We start from the raw sequence: 20,313 nt of genomic DNA, 5'->3' as shown, positions 1-20,313 counted from the left end.
AACCAAACAGGCAGGGGGGGGGGGGGGGGGGGGGGGTTCTCTTCTGTGAACTACAGAACACCCCTCAATGTTATGGAGGCGAGAAGAAGGGGAGGAGTTCTGTGGTAAGTGTGTTACTGGCAGGATCACAAGGAGAGAAAAAAAGGACTGGTGAGCTTCAATATATTACATTTCTGCTCTTAGGTTTAGAGGCACTGTAACCCTTTTGGCCATATTTCTAAAGCAGGTAAGATGATTTTTACCAAATATTCACCAGTGGTGAATCAATAAAACATGCCCTAGAAAGATTCACCTGCAGTGAAATTTTGTTGACTAAGTAAGATTCCCTGCTTTATACATATTTCTTTTTGGTGTTTGATTCTATATAAACTGCGCAGACATCAGAACAAGCACATCATCGTAATATAAATGTCATGTTTGGCACATCAGATATTTATGTCAGTGAATGAATATTAAACATGTGCGATTCGCTTCACTCCACATCAAAATTCGGACGAATTTTCTGAAATTCGGACACATCTGAATCTCCAAATCCCAATGCATCCGAATGCGTCTAAATTTCCATATCTGAATTTCGGATCCTGTCCAAAAACAAAACTGAATAGGACATGTGACTTTTCTGGCCAATCAGATGTGTTTTTCGGTTTAATGCATCCGAATAGGTCTGAACACGAATTTTTGTTACGTCAACATGGGAGCCATATACAGTATATACATACAATACTAAAGCTGAGACCCCCCTGAATGGCAATCGGGATATGAATTTCCAAAATGCATTGGGGAGCCTCAGCTTTAGTAATGTATGTATATGGTTCCCAGACCTGAATGGCATTCAGGAGCTCCCCAATGCAATTCGGAAATTCGGATCCTGAATGCCATTCGGGTCTGGGAGCCTCAGCTTTAGTGTTAATATCTGTATAAGGTTTTCTGCGGTATTCGCAACGAATATTCATAAACCCGTCCGAAACTAACGAAAATTCAGATTTCGTCCGAATCCAAAACCCCGAACCGCATTACATTTCGGATCTGAATCCCGAAATAACAAAATATCCGAACTGAATTTTTCCGCCGCTTACATGCCTAATAAATATACATGTAATATTTGATGCAGGTGTCAGAGTGACATCCACATGAATGGCAGGACCCGAGGTTTCCCCATCAGAACATGACACAAAACATCACACCTCTTCTCCTTCCCATAGTGCATCCTGGTGCCATCTCTTCCCCAGGTAAGTGACACACAAGCAGCCGGCCCTCCACATGATGTGGCACAAATAAATATATATTTTCCTTTTCTATAGAGATGACAAAGTTTATTAACTTATTAACTGCGGATCAAATCTTTTTTTTTCTGCTTTAACAATATAGTTAATAAAAATACAACCGATGGAAAATGCAACTCCGTAATATACAGTTCTAATCGAAATGTGGTGCAGGGCAGTAGTGGTGTACGTCCTGAAGTTCTGGCATGGAAACCTTCTCCGCCTTACTGTGCAAACTGAAACCTCAATGCCTGTTGCCACCCAGTCTTGCTGGAGGTCCTTTGCAGTATCAGGAAATCCCAGGAGAAGCGGCCACTCTGTCTGTGAGGAAGCTGAAGCTTAGCTGTCATTGGACCATACAACAGGACAATGATCCCAAGCACACCTCAACTTCCACTTCCCTTTTTTTTTTTTACAAGGATCCCGTTAAGTAGAGTGGAAGGAGGGGACCACGCAGGCCAACACACCAAAGATGGAGCGTGTGGCGATTGTTTCCCACGACGTGCCGCCACACACTTTGCTACCAGGAGAAAATCCTAGAGACCCCAAGCAGGAGCCGCTTCGGTCGGCAGCACCAGCCACTTTCAATTGAGCGCAACGGCATAGTGCCGGCAAGTCTGAATTTTCCAATCTTTCTCTAACTTGGGGGTCAAATTGCGCTAAGCCAACTACAAACCCCAAGCTCTCAAAGTCAAGTCACTCGTTCTATTTTTTGCAACAAATCAGCAAGCTCAGAATTTTTTAATGCAACCAACCGAAAAAATAAAAAGTCGGGCAACTAATAGACTATGAAAATTAGCTGCAGCCCTAACTTCCACCAAGGCTTGGCTGAAGAAGTCCTGGAAGATTCTACAGGGGCCATCACAGTCACCTGACTTGAACCCCAAATCTCTGGTGGGATTTTTTTGGTTGCAGCACCCAAACCCAAGAATATTAGTGAACTGGAGGCTATTGTTCATGGGGAACAGGACAAGATTCCTCAAGAATGCTGCCAGAAGCTGGTGTCTGGATATGCATCTCGCTTGCAGCAGGTCATAACAGCAAGGAGGGTGCTCTACAAAGTACTAAAGATGCTTGCCATGAAGGGGTTGAATCATTTAGGGTACGTTCACACCAGATGCAGTGCGTTCCGGTCTGATTCTGACCAGAACGCACTGCATGGCATTGCGGCCGGCTCACTTTTTTTGTGGGGCAGGAGGGGGCGTGGCGGGCCATTGAAGTGAATGGCACCGTAACCACGCCCTACGTCCGCACAGGATTGCAAGGCACATTGTGTCTGCGGTCCGGTGCGATCAAAATGCTGCAAGCACTATTTTGATCGCACCGGACCGCAGGCACAATTTGCCTGCCACGCCCCCTCTTACTCCACAAAAAAAGTGAGCCGGCCGCAATGCGATGTAGTGCGCTCTGGCCAGAATCGGACCGGAACGCACTGCATCTGGTGTGAACATACCCTTAAGCTGGCCATACACTTTACAACCATCGCACGACTTTCATCTTGCGATGGTTGTAAGGTAATTTAAAGCTTGTACGATCTGCCTATCTTGGACAGGCAGATCGTACTTGCGATCATCGCAAGCCACCCCCCCTGAGGGGAGGGCTTGCCGATGATTGCAATGCTGAGCGGGCAGTGTGCGCATGCACACCGGCCCGTGCGTCATTTGTCTTACGAGAAACGTAATCCTCCTGACCGGACAAAGCCCTGTTTGCCTAGGGAAGGGGCCGCACGGTCTCGAAACGTTGCTAAGGAGATGTGTGTTATCACAGTCAATAAACAGCATTGACTTTAATATCATGGAGTGCGAGTGACTACTTCTATTTATCTATTTGTCTTACGATTTTCGGCTGGTTTTCCAACGTGCTCGTAAGACAAAATACGTGCGACCGTACAGTAGAAACGGTCGCATGCTTTCCATACACCTGCCGATTATCGTACGATCGTGGCATCACCTGCGATTATTGTATGATAATCGGCAGGTGTATGGGCACCTTTAGAGACGGCAGAAATCATTAAGCCTGGGTTCACACCTAGACGTATCGAATATGCACGTTTGCCGTGCGTTTCGTGGGCTACTTGGCTGTATCCCAATGGAAACGCGTGACAAAAACGGCCCAAAGAAGCTCCTGTACTTCTTTGGGCGTAGGGCGTTTTGTAGCACGTTCATACGGCCTGTAATACGCCCAGGTGTGAACCATACTCATAGGAAATAATGGGATTTCGGTGTTTGAGAGTTTTGCAGAGCGTTCGAACGCGCTACAAAAATGCCCAGGTGTGAACCGGGCCTAAAAGTTGCATTTTCATTCGAATTTGGAAAAACGACTTGAAACATTCGTTGTGTTGACCTATTGCAATTGCTTTTTGTTTGCTTTGTTCATTGCAAACAGCTGAAAGCCAGTAAATGTTGCCAACAAACCTGATTTGCAGTGGGGGTTGAATCATTTAAAATTCCATACATCTCTAAGCATCACAATCTTCTGAAGATCAACAAAGATTAAAAATGATGAAATCAATAGAACATATTTATTTATAATTTATTGTGCAATTTCACCAACTCACCTCATGTACAAAAAGCAATCATTACAATTGTGACACGGTTATAGGCAAGGAAAATAAAAAGCCTGAAAAAAAGAAAATGAATGCAGCCGCCACATCTAAGGGGCTGCCGAGCTGCAATATATTATATTTCTTTCTTCCCGTGTTGACAAACTTTAAATGCAGCTTCTGAGTCCGAGAACTAGATCAGCGATAGAACAAAATGGACGTCGTCTACACGGCCTTGTATCTCTCACTCTGATATTGCCCCTTGTTGGATTCTCTCATCCTCTGCCGCGCTTTCATCTGCGCTACGCGTCTCTCGTCCACTTTGCTCTTTGCAAACAGAAATAGTAGGATGCCGGATGGGAAGCCGATCGCCCTGTTTTAAAAATAAGATTATGAGAGGTTGATATAATGTAATCAGAGCAGCTGGCGCCTGGCACTAATCGGCATGCTGCTACTCGGGCCTGCGTACAATCACAACGTGCTTAACCCCTTGTAATCCTGCTGTGACAGAGTTCTGGCCGGAAGTGGATGCTTATGTCCGTTTCTCAGTGGATCAATGAACAGAACGGTCTCCTTTTTAACCTTTTGTATGCAAGGGATCCAAAATAGCCCTTCACTAAGTGTGGGTGGGGGGGGGTGGGGGGCAAAGGGTTAACAATGTTTCTATTCCTGCAGGGGTTTTAGAAGGTACACAACTCACCTGACTCAAACTAGTCAAGTAATTTTCACACCAAACTACTAATTATTCTGATACCTCCCATCTGGGCTCCAGAGAGGTGCACCAGACTGTGGTTTTGTTTAGGACTCTATTTGAAGCTGGCCATACACCTTACAATTATCTGCATCACTTTGCGATTATCGTACGATCGCGGGATTTCCCGTGATTATCGCGAGGTGTATGGGCACCTTAACACAGACATGCACAGCCATACAGAAACCCGTGCATGGGAGGGACATGTGCTGTGTGTATAGTCGCCTGTACATCTCAATGACAGGACATGGCCACACGCCAACCCAAGTGTACACATCTGTACAGAAACGGATGCATGTTCTTGGAAGCAGACAGTCTGCCGCAAAGGATGTGCATGCGTACCTGTACAGATGTGCAAGTTCACGTCGGTGTGTAGCTGTGTTCTGTCATTGAGATGTAGCTAGTGAAAGTCGAAATAACAATGACAAGAGAGCCAGAACAATAGTCAACAAGTTCAAATAAACTTGAATTTGTTCCTAAAAAAGGAAAAAGTTACACCCAAGTAGCAGAGTTAGTATAAACTTAGGCTTTTCCTGCCCAATAAAGAGTAGTTGTAGTTTTCCTGCAGGCTGAGTACTTCCTGTCAAGTACAAGATCACAAGGGACAGAACAGTCTCCAGCAGCCACCTATCTCCTAGATTGGAGAAGGGAGGATCGCGGAGGAGGGGAGAGCAGGGAAATAGCTCGCCTTGCTGTGAATTTGCAGAGACGCACACAGCTTACTAGCACAGAGAAGTGTGGCTTCCATAGGACCCTGCAAGGGAAAGGAGCCCCCGTAAAACAGGATATCAGGGCCAGTGCTCAGAGAAGCAGCTGATTCTGCAGAATCTCTTAACCATCAAGAAGCAGCAGCATCCATTGCAAGTGATTTCATCTGCATTTGGACTGGTCTAAACACCTTTTGACTTTAATATAAGAGCATCCAGTCTCATGAGGGCAGCTTCACCAGAGCTAGCGAGCGCCACAGAATGGACCGACTTTCCATAAGGCCCCATTCACACTGAGCGACATGGGTATTGCGCGTTTTTTCCGCGCGATTTAGTGCTAAACGGCTTTGAGCTACATAGCGCGATATAAAATGCAAATTTTATCGCGCTACATAGCGCGTTTTTTGGGCAGGACTTCCGTCGCTGCTACATTGGGCTGTAACCAATTAACAGCCATTATGATGGGACATCATTCTTTTCTTCCATTGTGCAGTTCAAAAAGTAGCGCGAAGTCACGCAATATCGCCGGTAATGTGCGATTTTGCGCGACACCATAGAGTCTATTGGAGCCGAATCGCACCACATCCGCGCAAAAAAGGGTCATGTACGAGCGACGAGCTACAGGCGACATTGAGCTGCGAGATGTGAACAGCTCCATTGAAATGCATTGGATGAGCTACATAGAGCGATATCGCGTGGAAATATGCGCGATTTCACTCTAGAAATTGCACGATAAACCGCTCAGTGGGAATGAGGTGTAACAGTAAGTTACAGATCCAGCACGTCTTACATATAGTCTTTGCTGACATGGTGTCATGATACCGTGCACGAGTGTCCCCACAACGCGTGCAGGTATCTATACAAGAGAGCCAATTACGTGACCACGCCAAACAATGCTTATGAACTATAATTTATTAGCTACTCCAAAACACCACAGCCATAAACACCCGCAAGTAACATATAAAAGCCTAACTAACACAAATAACAAAATACACACTGGAGACAACAGGGCAAACCCTGGGGAGCAGAACAACAAGAGGGGAGCCACTCATCAGTTGACCTCAGGGGCAAGGGTCAGGATTCAAGGCAGGAACAGGAAATGGCAACAATACTGAGGCATAGGCTCAACAGCAAGGAGAGGCCAAATTTCCTCCCAGATCAACACTAGGGGGTGACTAATTGCTGGGAGACAACTGCAGGTGAGCACTGGAACTGCAGGATCAGGTTCCAGCTCCACAGTGCCACCTGGAGGTGCTCTGGTCCCTGACACGTGTAAGGAGTAGTGATGGGCTCAGCGTGTTCGCAGCTCCACGTGCCGAGCCCGCTAGGAAGCTGACAGCGCCAAATCACAGGCACCGTGGCATTTTCCGATCTCTGTAGCTGCGGACTGGGAAAATGTCTCAGTACCTGTGATTGGTGCTGCGCGCTGTCAGCTTCCTGGCGGGCTCGGCACGTGGAGCTGCGAACATGCCCAAGCCCATCGCTAGTAAGGAGTGACCAAAGAGCTGAAATACATTTCCTGGTGAAAATGCTGCTGCAAACTGCCAGCAGTGCTGCTCACCTAAGCTTAGGTCATAATCTCTTCTGATCCGCCTCTTCCTTTAAGATCACATGACCAACTGCCTAGGCTTCTTAACATGTAAACAGGACTAAAGGGAGCCAAAAGCAACATTTTTCCCAGGGAAGTTTTGCATTTCTGTAGGTCCTAACATCAAGACAGTTAACACTTGAATTCTGAAAAGGTAATTTTAAGTGGACCTGCACTCAATTTTGGATAGATAGCAACAAGATGAATCAACTACTTCTTGCATTTATGAGGCATTTCAGTGCTCTGATTTCGGGGGTTCCCAGCTCCTCCCACTTTTTACAGCCATTATGAGCCAGTTACAATCTCCCTGTTGAACATTCCCTTTAATCTGGAGGACACAGTATGGCAGTAGGGGGAAGTTCTCAACACTAAAAGCAAGATCTTAGCACAATAGTTCTAAAAACTATTAGGAAGACACCAATATCCTCTCATCATGAACATAGCGAACTGAAGGTGACCATATATGGAGAGAATTGTCCATTTCCTGGTGAATTAGCCGGAATTCAATCTCTGGGTGGCACTGCTGGCACCACACGGCTCCACAGGAGACCAATTTTTAATCAACTTTTGTCAAAGGAGCCGGGTGGACAATTCTCAGCCGAACAGTGACTTCAGCCAATCAGCTGCAGTCACTGGTCGGGTATTCTGACAGGGGCAAGAGCCAGCTATCAGAACACAATAGGCAGCCCCCATTTATTGAGGATGGGGAAATCGAAAGATGTCTCTCGTTTAGTGAGTTTGACCAGCTTAAGTCTTAAACTTAGGTCTTCTTTTTCTTTTGGGTGGAATAAAACCCCCCATGAACACATACCCCAACCACAGCAAAACATCCCACTTGTATGGACATAGTCCTCTGTGGATTATCTTACCATGCAAGGCCCACTGTTTTCATGGGGTTGCGTGCATTGGCACCCACAACATACAGGTTTCCTTTGTACGCAGGGTCGTCCTCTTTAGCTCGCAGAGTCGACCTGGTGTGCAGTGTTTTGGCTTTAGGAGCTCTGGATGGTATCGAGGTGGCGACCCTTCTTCCTGCACCTTGAAGCATTCCTACAAAGAATTCAAGTTGAAAACAGTCAAATAGAACAACATTTAAATAATTAAAGGGTAAGTGCACTTATCCTTTTTGCCCCTCTTAAACTGGTCTAAACTAACCTCCCCCCACCCTCTCCACAGATGCAGATTTACCTCAATCCGATGGCTGCAGTCTTCAATGACTAATTACATCCAGGCCGTACCTGCGCGTTACAGCCCTTATATTACAGACTTCTATGGAACAGTCTGCCACCATCTCTGGCCTTGAGATACACCGCTTAGCCATAACATAATGACCGCCTGACAAATATGGAGTAGGTTCCCCATTTCCTGACCTGTCGCGGAATGGACTCCACTAGACCTCTGAAGCTATGCTGTGGTATCTGGGACCAAGCCATCAGTAGTAGAACCTTAAAAGGAGAACTATGAGGTGGGTGCTTTTCACTCACCTCATAGTTCTAGCCGACCTGTGACAATGAGACTGTCACAGGTCGGCTCAGTAGATCGGGAGGTGAGCGAACACATACCGGCGTTCGCTCCCCTCTCGATCCTGTCACAGCTCTCTGCCGTGACAGGGGAGGGGCTGGATTCCCCTCTCCCTGATCCTCCAGCGCTGACTGGCGGAACGGACGGGGGCGGGTACAGCTGGCTCTGCCTCTAGATAGGCAGAGCCAGCTGTCACTCACACAGCTGGGCAGATCCCGGCATAATTGTTGGGATCCGCTTCAGCGTCTCAGTATACAGAGAGCTGTAGCTCGCGGTATACTGAGCCTAGGTTGACGGGAGGATGCTAGTTTGTGTCCTCCCGTTACCCTGAGAACTATAGGGAAAAGCCTTAACCCCATAGTTCTCCTTTAAAGTCCTGTAAGTTGTGAGGTGCGGCCTCCATGGATCGGACTTGTTTCTCCAGCACATCCCACAGATGATCGATTGGATTGAGATCTGGAGAATTTGGAAGCCAAGTCAACACCTCAAACTCATTATTCTGTTCCTCAAACCATTCTTCAACCATTGTGTGCAGTGTGGCAGGGCTCATTATCCTGCTGGAAGAGGCCACTGCCCTCAGGGAATACCGTTTCCATGAAAGGGTGTACTTGGTCAGTAACTATGTTTAGGTCGGTGGTACGTGTCAAAGTAACATCCACATGAATGGCAGGACCCCTAGGTTTACCAGAAGGACATTGCCCAAAGCATCACACTGCCTCCGCCGGCTTGTCTTCTTCCCATAGTGCATCCTGGTGCCATCTCTTCCCCAGGTAAGAGAGACACACACACACACACACACACACACACACACACACACACACCAGACTGGGCCACCTTCTTCCATTGCTCTGTGGTCCAGGAAATGCATTTTTTTTCTCATTTGTTTAGTTTATTTCCAATAAAAACCAAGGAAATAAATATATGCACCCCATAAAACAAAGGATGGCGCTCCGACGTTATTTAAACGTTGTCATCCATTGTTGTATAGATATATCTTCAGGGACGAGGCGGGGTGCACCTGGCGTTGGGCCAACCCACAGCCATCTCTCTTTATATATAAAAGAACACTTTTGACTGGACATACACTGTACCAGCAAACATATTTTTAATCAAAAACACATTTTTGTGTCAGATGAATTGGTGACATGCTAAAATGTCACAATCTGGACATAGTGCCAAACAGCCTAAACGAATGGGGAAAGTGGTATGACCATATAGATTATATGGCACTGCTACATAGAACACCAGCCAGGGATATAAACCACATAACAAGTCCACAATGTCCTCACCCCAGCTACTCCACATTCTCCCTGACATCAACATCCTGGCACAGGGCGCCGCCATCTTTCTCCAGACTCCCGATAAACGTCACTTCTTGTTTGGAGCGAGGCATCCTGGGAGATGAAGTTTTAAGCCGTCACAGGCCCTTCCGTGAAAGGAGAAGCTCACGTGATCTATCCATCCCCCCGCCCCCTTGACTTGCGCTGTTTCCCGTGCGCTGAGTGTTCCCTCTCGGGTCACATGATTAAGTAGCTTCTCGCCCGGCCTCCTCTGTGTCACGTGACAGGCGACGTCACGCTCCAGAAGTGCCCACGTGTGTTAGAGTGCAGCTGCGAGGAAGGGGCCACACGGGGGTTTCCAGGGCCCAGCTGAGCCGCCTCAGTGACAGGTGAGTGATATCGTGACAGTCCTCTGGTACCGGGGGGGCCCCGAGCTGGACACATGTGCTGGCGACCCTGTGTGGTACCTGGTTCGTGTTTCCTGTATCAGATATCGGAGGGGCTCCTGGCTTTAACGTCTGTGTGCATCTTACTGCTGTAGTAGGCTTGTAGTGACTTCACTGTAGTTGTAGCAGTGTGTGTGTGTGTATATATGTATGTGTATATATATATATATATTGACAGCAGTGGTGTGATGGAGCTTCACCCACTACAGAAACCTACAGGAAGGGGGTGGAGACAAGACCAGTCACCCTGCACAAGTAGAGACAGCAGCAGTGACCGGTCTTTATTACAGGAGGGGGCGGAGACGAGACCAATCACCCTGCACAAGGAGAGAGAGAGCAGCAGCGACTGGTCTTTATTACAGAAGGGGCGGAGACGAGACCAGTCACCCTGCACAAGGAGAGAGAGAGCAGCAGCGACTGGTCTTTATTACAGAAGGGGCGGAGACGAGACCAGTCACCCTGCACAAGGAGAGAGAGAGCAGCAGCGACTGGTCTTTATTACAGAAGGGGCGGAGACGAGACCAGTCACCCTGCACAAGGAGAGAGAGCAGCAGTGACTGGTCTGTATGACAGGAAGCTCCAAGTCTCACACTGGATTACTGCACAGATCCGGAAGAAATACACAAATCTTACCAAGGAAGAATACAGAGGACATTTGTATGAGGACAATATTGGCTCATCCCGGAGATCAGCTTTAAAGTGAACTGTACGGTAGCATAAAAAGCGACATAAGCGGGGGTTGTCTTTGGTGTAAGAGGCGGGGTCACAGTGATCTGTAGATCCACAGATATAATCTCCTCCTTTTTATTCTTATTTTTTTTTTTTTTTAATGTGCAACAAAATGTACAACTCTAAAGTTATGTGGTATCACTCCGCCTGTCACAGTAACTGGCGCTATAGAGCAAGTATCGGCTAATGCGGCTCTGCTCCATCCGCCGCAGCCTTGCTTTCTACTGCGCCGGCTTCCTTTGCCATCATTGGCAGTGGTACCAGCAGTGCAGCGGTGGGGAAATCAGACAGAGGACAGTGCGGTAAAGTACAGTACCATTTACCGGTACACAGTACAGTACCATTACATTTAGCAGTGCCTTCAGGGGGACAGCAGTTGGTGACGTATGGTACTGGAGTGCTCCCTGTCACTGCGCTGGCCGGAGGGAGTCCCCTGTCATCCCTTTTAATACAGTATGTCCCTGCAGGCTGAGACCATCACTCCTGCTCTTCAAGTTCCCCCTCACATGCTACCACCAAACTAGGTCTTATTTTAGGGGAAACAGGGGTAGATGACATCCTGTTTCTTACATTAAAATATTTCTTTAAATTTCTGCCCAAGCGCTTACAGACATTGTGTTTCCGAACAGCTCCAACTCTCTCAGCTCAGCTTCCCTGAAATTCCTGCCCAGTACAAGATCACAAGGGACAGAGCAGTCTCCAGCATGCCTGTGGGGAGACACACAGCTTACTAGCACACACAAGGGTGGCTTCATAGGACTCTGCAAGGTAAAGGAGCCACCCTAACACAGGATATCAGGGCCTGTGCTCTGGCCACAGCAATTCTGGGCAGTTTAATTATTCTTTAGGCCTAAAATGTCAATTTGTACATGTGAAAAAAGGTTCCAGCAGTGAAGTGGTTAAAAAATGTCAATGTAACAAAAACAACAAAGTATCAAAGTTCCATTGACTTGGAATAAAATGTATCCATCAGTAGAGCTCAGATATTCCTGTCTCCATCTAGATCAGCCTTTCTCAACCAGGCTGCCGTGGTTCCATGTGGTGCCTTCTGCCTTCCTTAGTCCCCGTTCACACTTGGGCGTATCAGGAATATGTGGCAAACACGCACAAAGGTGCGCATGCACAAAACATGCACCAAATGCGGAACGCACATGTGCTGCTATTACTAGTTAAAGGAGAATTATGAGGAGGGTAAAATACAGTCTTCCCCATAAGTAGAGCCGACATGTGACACTGAAGCTGTCACACATCGACTGTATTGATCGGGAACTCGGCGAAAACTTACCACCAATCGCTGGCTTCCCGATCTTCTCCCTGCTGATTGGATGGACGGGGAAGGGGGCGGGCCCAGCTGGCTCTGCCTGTAGAGCTGTCAATCAGGTGATGGGGTGGATCCCTACCACATTGCCTGTCTGGATCCGTCCCGGCTGTGGCGCGGCTCTGTCAGGACATATCGGGCAATAGCTGAGTTTTGGGTCACAGATCGAAACTCTACCCACCCTGGTGTGAGTTTTAGTGAAAGGGGGGTAGAGTTTTGGTTTAATGGCACCCCAAACACGGCCGAGTAAATGTTCGTTTTGTTTTTTTCCCAGAGAGTTCAAATGGGCATAAGCGCGGGAAGAAAAACGCAGAATTTGCTCCATGCACTACATTCCCGCATTTGTTGCGCGTCCAGGAACCCATTAAAATCAATGGGGACGTGTGCCAAATGCAGGAAACAAACCCACCGTGGTGTGAATGGGACACTAAGGGGCACGGTGGGCTTCTGATGTGAAGGGAGTTGCCTCTGTTGTCAAGAGGGCTCCTGATATAAATGGGGAGGGGCTTCTGATGAGAAGGGGGGGGGGCACCATTTTTTTATTTTTGCACGGGATCGCCTCTTAAAATTCATACTAGACACCTAATATGGGATAAGAGTCTTGTATGGATTTTGGAGGGGTCACACTTTCTAAGGGTGCCGTGACGCAAAAAGGTTGAGAACTGCTGATCTGGATGCCATTGGCACCCCCTGTCTGTGGTACCTGATGGGTTTCCTATAGGAAGTTGAGTGGCATCTTGTGACACAGTTGCCGTATGTGCCATGCGTTTGTCTGTAGTGGCCAGCTTGGCCCTCTGAGATCTTCACCTCTTTGCTGTATTTTAAAACATGTCGGGTTTGTTTCTGACTTTATTGATCTTTACAGATTTGACTCGGCCACCCTGTGTCCCGGTGCTCGCAAGGCAATGGAGGGTGGCGGCGGTGCCGGAGGGCCTCCAGCGCCAGGCCCGGATGAAGGGCAGGCTGAGGAGGCTATTGTGTTTCACGAAGACGAAGAGATCATCGAAGTGCTGGAGCTGAATGATGCAGAGCCAAACCCAGGTACCGTCCTGTGCTGCATTCTGCTTGGAAGTCTCTGTGCTGGTAGTGCATGTTGGGACTTGTAGTCTCTATGTAGCGGGGGGCATCATATTGCCTATAGAAGAAAATACACACTACATATAGAGTTGCTACTGCAGCTTTGTATATACACCTGTGGCATGCTTTTCCTGTGTCAATTGTATTCTGGTGCTGCTATGTTTGGCGTTATAGAGGTCAGGAGAGAACATACTCCCGCTTTTCCCTGGCTATGAGGCCTTATGAGACAGATACCACTCCTTTCTCCATCACAGCTTTATGGTATCAGGAAACATGTGACTTCCTCCCATGACGCACACTTGATGGATGCAGTGACATCAATGTCTCTCTGTATTCTTCACCGTGGATATTTTTTACACTTTATATTTTTGTTTTTCTATGGAGGCCATTTAGTAAGCAAATTAGCAACACCATTAAAAGAGAACTACGGGGGTCAGTGTTTTTCCTCATAGTTCTCTTAAGGGTCATGGAAGGACATAAACTAGCGTCCTCCCGTAACTCAAAGCTCAGTATACTGCAAGCTACAGCTCCCTATATACTGAGACCACCGCAACCGGGACGGATCCCGACAATGCTGGTGAGATCCACCCAGCTGCGTGAGTGACAGCGGGCTCTGCCTATCTAGAGGTGGAGCCAGCTGTACCCGCCCCCTTCCCCGTCCGTTTCTCCAGTCAGCGCTGGAGGATCAGAGAGGGGAGGGGGGAGGGGAATCCCTGCGGGGAGTGGTGTCTGACAGTCACAGCTCTCTGCAGGGAGACGATCGGGAAGTGAGCGAGCGCCGGTATGTGTTCCCTCACTTCCCGGTCTATAGAGCCGACCTGTGACAGTTTCATTGTCACACGTCGGCTTGAACTATGAGGTGAGTGAAAATCACTCACCTCCTAGTTCTCCTTTTAAAAGCACGCAAAGTTCCGTGTCTTTTAGTAAAGCCTGTGGGACCTTTTTTTGTGTATTTACGATCCTTGTGCCTGAAATCGCGGCCAGGAAAATGTGAAGATCTGCAACAGATTTACCACTTAAAGAAAACTCCAGGCAAATAAAATCTTAACTCTTGCAGTGAGGCTGCCCCCCCCCCCCCCTCCCCAAACAAAAATGCAAGGTTTAAGTGCTGTTTTTTGTTTTGTTTAGTGAGCTAAAATAACAAGAGTTATGCTCACCTGAGCTACGATCCTGGCTGGCTATTAGACCAGTCCCGTCAGCCTCGCTCCCAGCTACCTCTGCTGTATCTGAAAGGGTCTCCATCAGATGCAGCACATATAACTAGCGCTTGCCTGGGGTACCAGTTTTTCGTCCTGCTGTAGGACTTGTGATAACACATCCTTGGCACGGGACACAGTGCTGAGGAACATTGATATACAGTTTGCTGGCAGAAAGCTGTCACTGTAACGTCTTATATTGATGATCTTTCCCAGATGACCTGGCTGACGAGATGGAGGATGTGGACTTCGCGGATGAACCTGAGGACGGAGAAATGGGCGATGAGTTGGAGACGGAGGACGAAGGTGTAGAGGAAGGAACCGAGCCTCATGACGACAGCGAGCTGACTTACTCTAAACATACAGGTAATGTACAAAGACGCTTCCAACTGCATGTGACTTTTCTGTGTCTGAGATCGGCAAATTTCTGCTTATTAAATCCCACTGAACGTTCCGTTGACATCAGCTAAAAACAATCCCAGATGCAGCAAAACCAAAAGGCGTGCAAAGTCTTACACCCCATTCACACTGAGCGACATGCAACCCGTGCGGATTTCCGCGCGATTGTAGCAGCGCGATATAGCGCGACTTTTCACGCGACGATCGCACAACCTTTCATATTGGGCTGCATGAAAATACAAGCAAAATCGCGCGCCATCCGCGCAAAAAGGGTCCTGCACAAGCGACGAGCTACCGGCGACATTGAGCTGTAGAATTGAACAGCTCCATTGAAAATCATTGGACGAGTGAGATATCGCGCGGCAACATGCGCGATTTTCGAGCGGAAATCGGCGCGGTAATCCGCTCAATGTGAACTGGGACTTAGTATGTTTTCTTCAGGTGGCAGCCACAGCCTGAGTCAAAGAAAGCCCGTCTCCTGCCAGCATGCTGCAGAGAAGTGGAAGTTCTCTGCGTACATGCAATGGTCTCTCTGCAGAAGTCCAGCACTCCTCCTCTGAGTCAGGGCTTGAGCTCTCCAGTCAGACACAGCAGGGGGCTTGGTGGCCCCCTTGCAGGAAGACCACTACTTCCACACATAGACCAGGGGTCCCTCTTTGCAGCATGGTGGCAGGGTACAGACTTTTCTTATCAGGCTGTGGCTGCTTTCTTAAAAAAAACAAAACCCCAGGAAAACCAAACTGTAAGACTTTGTACACTCTTCGTTTAGCTGCATCTGAAATGTATTTAGTTGATGTCAATCTGCCCTTGCAGTGGGAGCTCCCCACCCTTTGCACTGCAAGGGTTTAATGCTCATTTCTACCAAGGCTTATAGGGATAAGGTGTAATGCTTAGTATTACCTGGTATACCTCTACCCATAGGCAACAAAAACATTAACCCTTACAGTACGGGGTGGGGGGTGTAAGTCGTAAGTCAGGGATTTTTTACCCTTCCTTGTGCACTTGAGCTGCAGGTTCATCTTCTGTGCAGTGTTTCTGACATTGACTGTTGCTGCTAGGCACCCTCTTATGCCCACACCTGTAAGCTTCATCATTCTGCAACTATTGACAAACTTCTGGCAACTCCCTGTCTCGCAGTGATGATGTGACTCCAGTTCACTATATAATCATCAGTGATTTCACTTTGTTTCCGCCCTTGCCTTTGTTCAGACCTACCAAGTGCTCTCTGGTTGTCCCTGCGCTCTGTGTATGGTCCTTGTCTACTGATCTCCTGGTTCCAGACTCTGCCTATTGTACTCGTTCATCCTGCTCTCTGTGTTCCCAGACCTGGCTCGGCTCTGACTACATCTTCTCTATATTGTATTTATTAAAATAGCTAATTGAAACCTTTGTTTTTTTTTAACCTTCACTTTGTTTGCATCTTATTTCTTGGTTTTCCTGACGGGGGACGGGGGCACTGCAAGGGTATTTCACTGTACTTCCACTTCAATGCTCATCCATGTAGATGATTTGGAAAGTGTATCTGTGTGTGCTGCTTTAACAAATTCTGCTTTATGTCTCCTCAGGCTCCGTGTTTTGTGTCAGCCTGGATCCAAAGGACAGCACCCTTGCGGTGACTGGGGGAGAAGATGACAAAGCCTATGTTTGGAGAATAAGTGATGGAGAGACCCTTTTTGAATGCACCGGTAAATAAATTCGAGGTGGAGTGCGTCAAAACAGAAGATATACTTACTGGGCATTACAGGGCATTCTATTTTGAAAGGTGCCGTGGGCTTTCTAATAGGAAAGCCCAGCACTGCCTTTATAGTTTCAGCAGACTGTTTACAGCAGGGGCTGGCCACTCTGTCCATCCAGATGTTGTGGAACTACAAGTCCCATGAGGCATTGCAAGACTGTCGGTTACAGGCATGACTCCCAGAGGCACAGGCATGATAGAAAATGCAGTTAAAGAAGAGTTAGAGGGTCGGAGTTGCCAACACCAGGTTTACAGTCTTTACTAGTAACAGACGAGTATGTTACCCTAGTCTGAATCATTCAGATATATTTCAGTACAAGATCTACCTGGGGAAAAAAGGGACTTCAAGAAGGGAAATTTTTATTCTTTTTCTGGTATTGGCCGTAATAAAATATAATTACAAACCCTGTAGATTTACTTTAAGTGATACAAGTTTTTAATATTACTTCTACACCAGTTTAACCATCAAATCTTACAACCTAACCAGATTCAGGTTGTGCTCTCTTGTGCAAGGCTCTTTCTTATTGGTTACTCTCTCTCCGCAGGTCACAAGGACTCCGTCACATGTGCAGCTTTCAGTCACGACTCCGCCATGGTCTCTACAGGAGACATGAGTGGTCTCATCAAGGTGTGGAAGGTGGAGGGCGGGCAGGAGATCTGGTCATTTGAAGGGGGCGACTTGGAGGTGAGGAGGTCAAGACGTACCCTTGTGGCAGGCTACCTACTCTCTGAAGTGTTTATGAAATGAGAAGTGCAGAAGAGTGCGGCTTCCCTTTTAATTTGTTGTGATTGAGTGGTATCAAATCTTGGTGAAATATTAATAATAGGGTGGTGTCTGAATTATATTTAGATTTAATAGACAGTGCCTCCAGCCGATTTACGGCAAGTAATAAATAACTTAACAAACAGTATGAATTCAGTTCAGACACTTGATAATACACCCCAAACCACTTCCCTGAGTTCTTTTCAGCTTATGGTGATTTCTTACCATAATATATAAATATCTCCCAATTACACTAATAAATCAAAATAATGTATTAATATACAAGTATAATCATATATTTCTGTACAAAACATCAATTACTGGTGATTACAATTCAAACACACAATCAAATAAATGTAAATGGATTATCAGAAAAATAAAAATACCTAGACACCTTTTTAAGATTGTTTCTTACTCTCCGTGGCCATAGGAAAGAGAGAGTCGTATCTCAAAAGTAAAAGTTTCCCTATGATCCTAACGATTTCTGAAGATGATAGGTTTACTAGTATAATAGGGACAACAAGCAAAACAGGCTAGTATACTTACAATGGCAACGAGTTACATACAAATCTGTACCCAATTTAACCATACACAATACAATCTCAGGAATAAAATAGAGAAAGATATGAAAAATTATCACAAGAATTCACCCTGCACACGGTTAATTAGAATTGTAAAAAAAAAACGAATAAAATGTAATCGCTATGATTTTGGAGTAAAGAAAGTTAATTCTTCTTCATATATAATCAATATCTCACCAATCCTTCAAAAGAAAATGTTCAGAGTCTTATTGGATGAGATGATGGCTCGTTTTAGGCAGCAAGGGTTAAGTCTTTAGCGATGGTCAATGAGTGACAGTCCTTTTGTTATATCCAGGAAGTTTTCTTCAGACTCTTCCTCCTTCTTTTTTTTTTCATTTCTTCCTCTCTCTTGGTATTTTATATGGTTTGAAAGCATTGTCCGTATTGGCGACTCCCCAACCACTATTTTACTTTCTTCCAATTGATCGGTTCAGAAATGGTAGTTGATTGGTATGATTCACTCATATCGTTTGCATTCAGTTGAGTAAGCCTTGGATGTGTATGATAATTTACTCAACCTCAGACAATAATCATATTTGATCTCATTCCTGGGACAATCAGGTGGATTAACTGTCTTGGAGTTTGTAAGGGTTTTTTGTTAATTTTTCATTTGTAGTTGTGATATCCTTTAGCCTTTGGATTTCTTGATTAAACACTTGTAGTTATTGACCTTGAAGTTAAGTTTCTCTCAGTATTGTCAATTGTGGTTTTATGATTATCTAATCCTTAGACTTCATTTGCAATGTTTTACCTCTTTGAATCAGTTTGGTTGTACAAAGGCTGGTTCCTGAAGGGTCTCCCCTGTATTGTTTGTGTCCTGCTTAATTTGTACACAATAGGCTATTTTGGTTGATTCATTTATCTGTCCAGCACAGACTCCTGGCCCCTTGCATTACAGTGCACAGAAAAGTTTGATTTTAGTTTCTGTACATGTCATAGTTCATCAGTTTTTGTAATTTTATATAGAAATACCCTGACAAATTAAGAAGATCGTCACTTTGCCCATTCAGGGCAGTGAGAACAACCCTTCCCTCCACGCAGTGATACTTTGTGTGTTCTTCCACCTCTCCATCCTCTGTAGTAGCCCAGAGCTCAAACTTTGTGTGAGCACTGTGTCATCTGATGTCAGAGCTGACACTGTGTTTAACGTCATGCTTCTCAACTGATGGTTGGACCTGGTGGCTGGATGCTTTGGCCTGAGGACTGCATCCTGGAAGGAGTCGTATGCTCCCCTATAACTGGGAGGACCGGGTATTATTATACTGGGTTTGGGCAGCACTTTAAAACATAAAGGAAAGCAGCTCAGTCACAATACAATTCAATACAAGAGGGTTAGGCGACACCTGCTCATGAGAGCTTACAATCTAGAAGGGACATTCTAGAAGGGCGGGCAAGTGATACCAGCGGTAAACACTGTGAGGGATGAGCGATGTGTTTTCAAGGATTGCTCGAAGGCTGACAGCGCAACAGATAGTGTGATACATTGGGGTAGGGAGTTCCAGAGCTTGGTAGAGGCTCTAAAGAAGTCCTAGAGGTGATCATGGGAAGAGGAGACTAGATAGCTGGAGGTCTTGGGAGGAGTGAAGAGGAAAATTTTGATCTATTCTGATATGAGGTTGGTGATGTAGCTGTGGGCAGAGTTGTAGACGATTTTGTATGTTGTTTAGTATTTAAATGCTATTCGTGGAGGGATTGGCAGAGAGGGGTGGGAGATGGAGGCCAATAGAAAGATTTGCATAGAGGCAGGTGATGGAAGCCGGTGGAGGGATTGGCAGAGAGGGGCAGGGGATGGAGGCCAGTGGAGGGGTTGGCGGAGAGGAGTGGGGATGGAAGCCAGTGGGGGGATTGGCACAGTCGAGTGGGGATAAAAGCCAGTGGAGGGGTTGGCAGAGAGGAGTGGGGATGGAAGCCAGTGGAGGGGTTGGCAGAGAGGACTTGGGGGTGGAAGTCAATGGAGGGATTGGCGGAGAGGACTTGGGGATGGAGTCCAGTGGAGGGATTGGCAGAGAGGACTTGGGGATGGAGTCAGTGGAGGGATTGGCAGAGAGGACTTGGGGATGGAAGCCAATGGAGGGATTAGCGGAGAGGACTTGGGGATGGAAGCCAATGGGGGGATTGGCAGAGAGGACTTGGGGATGGAAGCCAGTGGAGGGGTTGGTGGAGAGGACTTGGGGATGGAAGCCAATGGAGGGATTGGCAGAGAGGACTTGGGGATGGAAGCCAATGGTGGGATTGGCAGAGAGGACTTGGGGATGGAAGCCAATGGTGGGATTGGCAGAGAGGACTTGGGGATGGAAGTCCAGTGGAAGGATTGGCAGAGAGGACTTGGGGATGGAAGCCAATGGTGGGATTGGCAGAGAGGACTTGGGGATGGAAGCCAATGGTGGGATTGGCAGAGAGGACTTGGGGATGGAAGTC

The 20,313-nt window shown here is 46.8% G+C and overlaps 1 protein-coding gene across 2 annotated transcripts in view; it reads left to right on the top strand.

The window, feature by feature from the left end:
* Positions 1 to 20,313, top strand: part of AAMP (angio associated migratory cell protein) — a 45,421-nt gene that overhangs the window by 7,221 nt on the left and 17,887 nt on the right. Inside the window, exons 1-6 of one of the 2 annotated variants that reach the window (XM_018552584.1) lie at positions 9,885 to 9,978; positions 10,020 to 10,040; positions 13,010 to 13,185; positions 14,634 to 14,783; positions 16,382 to 16,501; positions 17,097 to 17,236. In XM_018552584.1, the coding sequence (XP_018408086.1) occupies positions 13,050 to 13,185; positions 14,634 to 14,783; positions 16,382 to 16,501; positions 17,097 to 17,236 (546 nt within the window). In that variant the 5' untranslated portion in view covers positions 9,885 to 9,978; positions 10,020 to 10,040; positions 13,010 to 13,049. Of the gene's footprint in view, positions 1 to 9,884; positions 9,979 to 10,019; positions 10,041 to 13,009; positions 13,186 to 14,633; positions 14,784 to 16,381; positions 16,502 to 17,096; positions 17,237 to 20,313 lie in introns of those variants that run through there. The other variant, XM_018552585.1, reaches the window with a different exon arrangement.

Source organism: Nanorana parkeri, unplaced genomic scaffold (assembly GCF_000935625.1).
Source record: "Nanorana parkeri isolate BGI_ZX_2015 unplaced genomic scaffold, ASM93562v1 scaffold92, whole genome shotgun sequence".
NCBI classification, from domain to species: Eukaryota; Metazoa; Chordata; class Amphibia; order Anura; family Dicroglossidae; genus Nanorana; species Nanorana parkeri.
Note: the sequence above shows the minus strand (reverse complement) of the source record. Positions and strands in the feature narration are given on the sequence as shown.